Consider the following 10,121-nt stretch of genomic DNA (forward strand, 5'->3'; position numbering starts at 1 on the left):
AGCAAACAGTTACCTAGCCCACAATTGCTTGTCCCACTGCCACAACTGCATGTGCTGCTGCTCCCATCACCAACAGCCCCACAGATCTAATCAACCAAGGAGCCCCACAGCCTGGATCTGGCCCAGAGAACAGGGTGAGTTGGTCACCCCTGCTTTAGAGGGATTGACTTCCAGAAGTTCTGAATACCTGCCATCTGAAGACGAGGCTACGTCCAGGTTATCAGGCTTATAAAGTGGGGTTGTCAGCCCTCAAGGTTTGCCCTGAAGTCTCCAGGAATTAGATACAAATCTCCAGGAGACTGCTGAGAGTCACCCAAGAGATAAATGATAGGGCATTCATTAAAATAAATATGAAATGTTGAATCCAATTTATACAGTACTCCTGTGGATTTTTTTAAATGTAATAGTAATGTGCATTTGCCTTCTTGACGTAAAGTTTACACACTGTAATCAATGTCGTTATGTCGTGATGAAACCTAGAATAGACTTAAACAGAGTTGGCAACCCTATTACAAAGCAAATCCAAAAACTTCGCTTAGTAGTATGTTCTGGATTTGAAAGATTAACATGTTTTTCTGGGCTTGGCGTTTTTTGCAGGCTTTTCTATATCCATTTATGATGTGACATCAAGAAGTGTTTATCTCAGATGGCCGAAGTTTTCGGGAGCCATTTCTTACAGGGTAACAGCAAGCCCTGTGAACATAGTGGGCCATTCTGTAATGGCTCATTTCAGTGATGTTACTCTTATAGGCATCCTAACTCCACTAACCCCCAATACTATCCACTCTGTGAAAGTGGAAGCAATTGATGAGAATGGAATTATCCTGGCTGAAGCACAGACTATGCAGTTAACAGGTTAGTATGGGATGGCTTGCTCAGCAAAATCTCCATTGCCTTCAACACAGCCAGAGCTTCACCCACTATATGTTGTTATACTTCTAGCTCCTCCCCCTGCTGAGATGTATGGACATTTTCCCACTGATTTCACTTTCCTCTCTTCTTTCTTGTGTATGTGTATTTGCATGTATACCTTGCATGCCATACATTTCTTCCCAGCTAATCAAAGCACAACTTTTGAAATCATCCATCATGATTTTCATTGAAAACTAATATGGAATGAGTGAGGTCTCAGTGAGGACTATGAAAAGCTTACATTGCATTCCCATTTAGAATTTATGTACTGTTGAAGTTAATTATGGGTATGGTGTAAGAACTTCTGTAGACAGATCTCCTATTTTCTCTGTTTGATTACTGAAATTTATTTAGAAAACAATCTGTTGAAAATTCCTTATAAAATTATTTTACTTGACAAACTTTGGAAATACTTTTTTTTCCAGCGGATTTTTTCTTACTGAGGGATTTAGTACAGTAAAGTTTACATTGATTTTTCCCTTGAAGTTTTAAATAAATTCTACCCATTTTTACCCCCTACTTAGCTCAGGCATGTCAGAAATGGCACAATATGCAGATGTTCTGTATATCAAAAACCTATTCCTGCAAGCCCCCTGCGAACAAAACTTCTTTATGTCTTGTATAAGAAATGCCTGCATGGAAGGCTTGCCAAATTAGTTATTGGGTAAACTGTGTTTTAATTTTATGAGGCAAGGCTTTTTGTAATATCTTCTGATGGACCAACTGTATAGCTCGGAGAAAGACTGAACAAGCTTCAAGGCATCTAGTGTCATTTCTTAGGTCAGAACAGTTCTCCCAATTACACAATTGATGCCAATAAACCCAATAAACCTTCTTTTATACATTTGCTGAACCATCGTAGCAACAGTCAAACCCTGTTATATTTATAGCCCTAAGGAATTTTTTTCATTGGTTGCTGCATTATGGATGCTTAAGGACCCAGTCTCGCTTCCTTGCATGAAAGTCTGCAGTTATATTTTTTATATTAGTTAAATGTAGTGTTTGACTTAAAGAAATTAAAACAAAAGTGTCTAAGAAGATGGAGACATGTGCTGAGTACTTCTTCTGATCATACCTCTGGAATGCTTGAAGACTATGTTTTTTTAAAAGTTTAACATGTTGTTTTTTTCATTTTAGCTCCCGAGATACCCATTATTGATCAAGCTTATTCAAAACTGAGCAACAGTATCACAGTGGAATGGACAGCTGTCCCTGGGGCTACCAGTTATCTTCTAACTGCACAAGATGGGGAGTCTTTTATTGAAACAATTATCACAAATTCCCCAGGCACAGTGACAGGGTTGAAGGCTGCTACACTGTACAAAATCACCATCAGATCTATAAACTCTGGAGGAAAGAGCCAGCCTTCACCTTCAAGAAAGGCAAAGACAGGTAACTTTTATCTAGAAAACTAATATTGTAATGCAAAATGTATATTCTGTAACACTTTCTAACCAATTCTTATAAAAGTCTGGTAGAGAAAATTAAAACAACCAATTTGTACTGATAATGATTAGTGAAATCTTGTATTTAAATCTTCCTGAAAGTGCCACCGTTGTAGTAGTTGAGGAATATTATATGAGTATAGATGTGACAGATTAATGGGTATTATTTTGGATTGTATTGCCAGCTCTGCTTTTGTACTTTCTCTGTTCTTTAATTTCTCATTAGTAATGTGGACAATAACACTAACTTGCAGTAGTCTTACGAGTCATTGTTTTAAAAGAGCTCTTACAGCCTTGAAAGAAGGTACTATGGAAGTGAAAAGCAGATGTAGAGCCGTATGTGTAGTTATGCTATCCAGGTAATAGATTACAGGTGATAACTTACAGTGCTATATTGCATTTATCATTGTACAGTTTTCAGATTCCCAAAATGATCCTGATCATTGGCTCACATGAGCAAGATACAGGCCTTGACCAAAGTCTCATATTTAATTTTGAATCAAGGCTAAAAAATTTAGAATTCTACATCTGGAATTCATACATTTATGAAGAAGAAATTTCCAGTTTTCCTGTGATATTTGAACCTTAAAATGAGGACATGATTAATAGAGTGATGCTGGGTTAATTTTAGAGATTTCAGAAGTGTATTAATTATACTTTTTTTTTCCACAGCTTGGATAGTTGGTCTTTGGACTTTGGTTTTATGGTCAGAAGACAGTGAAAATACAGTCTTAAAGATATTGAAAGCTCTCTACAGCATTAAAAAATATATATGGCAGGTATAATATGAGGTGCCATGGTATAAACATTTTATTGGAACCCATGGGCTGACCTGCATAATTTAAACATGACTTTGTGGGCATAAGTCTAAAACCTTTACACTGCATTCTCTCTATTTTGTGACTCTAAACACCTGGATTTGCTTTCCAGTTAATACATATACTGACCCTTAAGAGTGGAAGGATAGGGAAGCAATGGAAAGGAAGGCCTAAGGTAATCGGAAGATATAAGGAGTTCTAATTTATCATTTATCATAGTGAAAGGATAATAAGTATAACAAAAGAAGCAACTGAAGGAGGGGTCCTTCAGTTGCTTCTTTTGTTATACTTGTTATCCTTTCACTGTTTGGTGTGTTGGCCATTCTGCCAGCCTACAAAATAATCCACTGCTACAAAATAAGCTACCTTGCCTCTTCATTCTTTGACCAATTTATACTGTGGTTTGTGTCACTACTGAATTTTGTCCTGACTCTGAAGGCATGTGACTCTTTAACCCTGTCTGATGTTATCACATTTAGCTACAGTTATCACATTTTGAACAGTATTGCTCTTTATGGAAATCCCAGTAGTGAATGTAGATTTGTCATTGACAGTCCTGGCTGCTCCAGTTCTGTCTGCAAGTTCCCCAAGTTATGACTCCATCGTGGTGAGCTGGGGAGCTGTACATATGGCAGTTGGATTCTCTGTGTCCATAATGAGATCAGATGGCTTGGGCAATATGGTGAAAGAGAATACTACCAATACCTCGTTGGTGTTTACCAGTCTAGATTCAGGAACTCTCTATACCATCAAAGCTCATGCCTGGAATGTTAATGGGATACCTGGAGATGATTTCACATACAACCAAAGAACAAGTAAGTATTATTTAATTTTTAGTGTAAAAGCACAACTTAAAAATATGTACAGTTGTATTTGCATTTCTGTTTCTGACAGACCACATAGAGGGAGAACCTGAATTGGTATAAATTATACTTGCTCTATTTCTAAGGTCATGAAATAGAGGGCAACCTAAAGGACAAAGGTTAAGTCATATAAATTTTACTCAGGCAAAGGTACCATTAACGCCAGTTAAAGTTGTGCCTGATTAAGGTCTATATTAAAACTACAGGAGGAATTTAGGATTTCTTCATTAGTGAATAGCAAATACTAACATAAATACTGAGACTTCAACAGATCAGTGAGAAAGTAGAGTCACCTTTAAAATAATTCCATGTAACTATGATCTGAGTGAAAAAAGGTAGGCAAGATGCAAGCCACAAAAGCTGCATTTCCTAGAGTTTGGGGGTATTTGTATCCAGGGGTCTGGTTAAGGATTACTTCTGTCAATGGCCATATGTTAAGTGCATAAACAATTGTTCTTAACTAATGCAGGTCCTCAAGCACCAGCAGATGTTCAAGTAGTTTTTGACAGTGGAGCTCTGAAGGCCATTATTTCTTGGACTCCAACAGAGGGAACCTTAAATTATAGTGTGACAGCCTCCAACAGAGCCTCCAAACTGAATTGTGTCACATCCTCCACTTCCTGCTCCATGGCCTCCCTCCACTGTGGATCCGTGTACTCTATTTGTGTCATAGCAAGCAATGATGCTGGGTCCAGTAAACCTACAGATTCAGCGAGCCTTAAAACTGGTAAGAAAAAAATATGGTGCTTGTGATACTGTTTCTCTTGTGTTTATGTTTTAATGTCAGCTCTAGAATTCACAAAAAAGAAAGACTAATAATAATTAAAGGTCTAAATGAAAATAATTTCTGTAGTCTTCTATAACCTTCTATAGGGAGAATAAATAAATAGGAGAAAAAATCAAGAGTTATCTTTTATTAAATTCCCATAGTACTAAGTACATTACGAGAATTTGCTACCATAAGTATCAGGATGTTTAAGAATGATTAAGTACCATGAGTGTGTGTTCCTCATATAATATGCTCATATAATAACTTACCTTATTTAAAAAGACTTACTAATACATAATTACACTACCTTGTCAAAATACTGGCATTGCAATAGTCATTTAAGTGCTGGTATTGCCAGGAGGCAGTGCTGGGAGTGCTGCTTCCTGGCTGTGTTCCTGACAACAATGAAACAGCTTTTCAGTGCTGTTTATTTCATTAAAAAATATTTTTAAAGAAATTGAGCTGTATTTTTATTCTGGAACATCAGTGTAAAATTGTTCCCTTGAAATCAAGACACTGACAGAACAAAATTGCCCCTTTTGGTTTCATAGCTCTTCAGTTATTTAAAAAAAATACTTGTGAAAATTTGGAGAAACTCACACTGAGCCAATTTAACATTTCCAGGTGATGCGTGTTGCACCTTTCAGCACCAGCCTACTTACTACAACCCCTACCCCCTGGGGAAATCTTTGTTACAGGAATACTGACCATAGCTTTATCCATCCCTCAACCCGCCAGGATTGTGATAGGGAAAGTTAGCTCTTGAAGACCTCCAAGGCAGGGGAGAGCACCACCTCTCTTGGAAGCCCCTTCCAACTACTGGCAACCCTTAGTGTGAAAGAAGTTCTTTCTAATGTCCAAACTAAATTTGCTTTCCATCAATTTGTGGCCATTGTCCCTAGTTACTCCAGGGGGTGCCCTAGTAAATAGAGCATCTCCTATTCCCTGCTGCCCTCCCCTGATGAATTTATAGCCAGCCACAAGATCACCTCTCAGCCTTCTCCTGTGAAGGCTAAAGAGATCTAGGTCCCTCAGTCTCTCCTTGTAGGGCCTTGCCTACAGGCCTCTGACCATATGAGTGGCCCTCCTCTGAACCCTCTCAAGATTCTCTACATCGCTCTTGAAGTGCGGTGCCCAAAATTGGATGCAGTACTCCAGCTGTGGATTGACCAGTGCCACGTAGAGGGGAAGCATCACTTCCCTGGACCTGTTTGTCATGCATCTGGTAATTCACGATAAAGTGCAGTTAGCCTTGTTGATCACTTTGTCACACTGATGACTCATGTTCATCTTGGAGTCAACTGACTCCAAGATCCCTTTCTGCTGTTGTGCTGCTGAGGTCATCCCCCAGCCTGTAAGTGTGTGGGTGGTTCTTTTTGCCCAGGTGCAGCACTTTGCACTTGTCTTTGTTGAACTCCATCCTATTTCATTCTGCCCATTTTTCCAACCTGTCCAGATCTGCCTGGATCCGTCCTCTACCCTCAGGTGTGTTCACTTTGCCCCATAGTTTGGTATCATCTGCAGACTTGGACAGGGTGCTGTCCGTGCCCTCGTCCAAGTCACTGATGAAGACATTGAATAGCACCGGTCCAAGGACCGAGCCTTGTCAGACTCCACTGCCCACATCTTTCCAGGTTGATATTGATCCATCCACCACCACTCTTTGGGTGCGACCCCCTAAGCCAATTTGCCACCCACCTGACTGTGTAATCGTCTGTGTTGCAGCCTGTCAGTTTATTTACGAGAACGGAATGTGGTACCATATCAAAGGCCTTCTTAAAGTCTAGGTAGATGACATCTACCTTGACTCCTGCGTCTAAGCATTTTGTGACCTGGTCATAAAAAGAAACAAGGTTAGTCAGGCAGGATCTACCTTCAGTGAATCTGTGCTGATTCCCCTTCAGCATTATTTCCCCTGCTGGGCTCTCACAAATGTGAGCCTTAATGATTTTTTCCAGTTTTCCCAAGGATAGAGGTGAGACTAACTGACCTATAGTTTCCCGGTTCCTCTCTCCTCCCTTCTTGAAAATAGGGACCACATTGGCCCTTTTCCAGTCCTATGAGACCTGACCGGAACACCATGAGTGCTTGAACAGCCATGCCAGTGGCTCTGCTATGACACTGGTCAATTTCTTCAGCACCCTTGGATGAAGTTCATCTGGGCCTGCTGATTTGAACATATCCAGCACCTCGAAGTACCCCTTCACTAAGTCTGCACTAACAGTTGGTGGGCTGGTGTCCCTCTTGTGTCTATCCCTCCTGCTTTGGCCTTCCTGACTGATTCCCTGTGAGTGCGTGCCAGGGAGGTATACTCCTCCTTGGCAGCTACTCCCTGTTTCCACAGCCTGTATACCTCTTTCTTTGCCCTTAGGCTTTCCTGCACTTCTCTTTTCAGCCAAGAAGGCCTCTTGGCCCCTTTGCCCCCTTTTATGTGCAATGGGATTGTCTCCTGCGCCTGTGGGATTGCTCCCTTGAGGAACAGCCACCCTTCTTGGACCCTCATTTCACCAATGCTCTTGAGCTTTAATACCTCACTAACTAATCTCCCGAGCACACTGAAACTAGCTTTTCTGAAGTTTAACACTTCAGCCCTGCTGGTTAATTTACCCACCCTTTGCCAGATAGTGAATTCAATCAATCGATGGTCACTATCCCCTAGGTTACCTTGTACCTGTAGACTCCTCGCCAGGTCATTCCCTGTAGTTAACACCAAATCCAGCAAGGCGTTTCCCCTAGTGGGATCACATACCTTCTGCGTTAAGTGGAGGTCTTGTATGCAGATAAGAACCTATGTGAGTGGTTAGATTTGGCTGACTGCTCCTCCCAGCAGATGTCAGGGTAGTTTTGGTTACCCATGACAACTGTATCTCTCGATCGAGCTGTCGGAGAATTCCAGGTCTAGCTCATCCTCCTGGTGTGGCAGTCTATAGTAGACCCCCATTACCAAGTCCTTTTCCCCCTGGCCCCCTTCTATCCTGACCCACAGTACCTTGGTTTGGCCCTCCTCTGATACTGTCTTGATAATAGAGGATGTATATTGTTCCTTAACATAGAGAGCAACACCACCCCCCTTTTTTCCCCCACTCTATCTGTACAACTTGTAACCCTCAAAGCCTACTACCCAATCATGAGTAGGGTCCCACCAGGTTTTAGTTAGTCCAGCCATGTAGAAGTTGTTGCTTGCAAGCAGGAGTGCCAGTTCCTCCTGCTTGTTCCCCATGCTCCTAGCACTAGTGTAGAGCCATTTAGGCCCCCTAATGGATGCCCTTGGTACCCCCTTTTCCTGATGTTTATTGGGTTCCTTAGTGCTTACCTGGGCTGATTCAGTGCATTGCTCGTGGCTCGCTGATCCTAGGTTCTCTTTATCCTTTGCTTCCCCATCCCCCAATGAACTTAGTTTCTTTCTTTGGAAGAGAACAAACTCTTACCTTTAGAAGAGAGATGAGGACCCCACATGGAAGTGCAGATCATGGTTGTAGAAGCCAAAACCTGCATGATGGCACAAACTCCGGAGCTGGAGGTTGACTTCCCTGATGCAGGTGTCCTGATGCTGATGGCAACTGCTGACCAGAAGGATGGATGAGAACTTCCTAAGCCTGGCCCTCAGAGCCCAGTAGTCACTCGTGACGCGATCTAGATGACTTCTGGCTGCACCATTCATGCCCACATGGATGAGGACCATGGAATAGTAATCAGAGGGCTGGATGAGGTTGGGAATCCTTGCAATGATGTCCCGGATCCTGGCTCTAGGTAGGCAGCAAACTTCCCATGCCATGGGATCCAGTTGACTGATAGGCCCCTCTGTACCTCTCAGGAGGGAATCACCCATCATGATGACCCAGCGTCTCTTCCTCCAGTTGTTTGGTTGTCATTCAGCCTGCTTGGTGTTTTTTGTGGACATGTCTTCCCCTGTGGCTTCCTCTGCTGCATCATCCTCTAGCGTTGCCAGGGCTTCGTATCTGTTCCCCAGTTGCATTGGGGAAGCAGTCACAGTTGCACGCTGTCTAGCTCTGGACGTGACCATCCCCCATTCAGCTGTCCTGGGACTCTCACATGATCCACCAGGTGTCTGGCCTTGCAGAGAATGAAAATATTCATCAATCTCATCTTCTGCAGCCCTGATCCCCCACAGCCTGCTCACCTCTGCCTAGAGTTTCCTCACCTGTCCCTCCACGGCCTCAATCTGGGCACAGACAAGGGAAACCCTGGCCCTCATGCTACCCGCCAGGCTTCAGAGGTCCCGCCAGACAACCCCCGCAGACAGCGGGCCAGGGCACTGCTAACCCATCCAAGGGGCATATCTGGATGGAGGCCTCACAGGAGCTCTGGGCCAGAATGAATGATAGATTTTTATGGTAAAGGCCTTTTGTTTCTTACACAGACTTACTCCATGAGCATAGGCAAGTCACTTAGCCATGTTTCTGACTCAGTTTCAACAATTATAGAATCATAATGTTGCTGCTTCCCTACTGTAGCCCAGTCTCAAGGGTTGTCCATGAGGTTTAATAAGAGAGTATTTTTGTTTGTTTGTTTGTTTGTTTGTTTGTTAAATATGGAATGCTTCACGAATTGGCGTGTCATCCTTGTGCATCTTTAGAAAAGTGCATTGAAATTCTTTAAAGCAAGTTGCTGTTGAAATAGAAAATACCATACAGTTCAACCAATCTTTCCAATTCTGGTGTCTAATAATACTGTTATTTCTCTCCTGGATCACTTTAAAATCAGAGAACATATATGCCTATGTATTTGTACAGTGCCTAGCATAATGGAGGCATGATAAACACTGGGACATCTGGGGTTACCATGGATACCAATGACAATGGTTATTATAATGGTCAAACATCTTTCCAGTTAAAGCAGCACCATTGCAGCAAAATGCTGGTTGTGATAAAAACCTTTAAAGCAGAAAGGGAAAGCAGAAGAGTTATTAAGTCAATAACCAGTATGGTTCTCATTTATAGGTGCTATTTTGGAATGCCACCATAGAATTTCAATATATAAGGGTTTCTCATGTAAAGGCTTTCACATGCCAACTGCTTTCAGCCCATTCAAACCTACAATTTCCTGCCATAAGACATGAAACTTTTTTATTTAAATATTTGATGCCTGTGCTCATAGAATCATAGAATCAATGAGTTGGAAGGGACCTAGACAGATCATCTAGTCCGACCCCCTGCCATGGGCAGGAAGGAGCACTGGGGGTGGCAGGGATCATTCCAGCCAGGTGCCTATCCAGTCTCCTCTTGAAGATTTCCAGGGAAGGTGAGAGCACCACCTCTATGGGAAGCCTATTCCAGGCTCTGGCCACCCTTAC

The 10,121-nt window shown here is 42.1% G+C and overlaps 1 protein-coding gene across 3 annotated transcripts in view; it reads left to right on the plus strand.

Moving 5' to 3' along the window:
- The window catches only part of FNDC7 (fibronectin type III domain containing 7), a 44,174-nt gene that overhangs the window by 7,878 nt on the left and 26,175 nt on the right, over nt 1–10,121 (plus strand). For all 3 annotated transcript variants that reach the window (XM_019502072.1, XM_019502071.1, XM_019502073.1), the window contains exons 3-6: nt 598–855; nt 2,050–2,304; nt 3,730–3,990; nt 4,508–4,765. In XM_019502072.1, coding sequence (XP_019357617.1) covers nt 598–855; nt 2,050–2,304; nt 3,730–3,990; nt 4,508–4,765 — 1,032 coding nt within the window. The remainder of the gene's footprint in view (nt 1–597; nt 856–2,049; nt 2,305–3,729; nt 3,991–4,507; nt 4,766–10,121) is intronic.

This window comes from Gavialis gangeticus, unplaced genomic scaffold, assembly GCF_001723915.1.
Source record: "Gavialis gangeticus isolate Ggan-Ray unplaced genomic scaffold, GavGan_comp1, whole genome shotgun sequence".
Lineage (NCBI taxonomy): Eukaryota > Metazoa > Chordata > Crocodylia > Gavialidae > Gavialis > Gavialis gangeticus.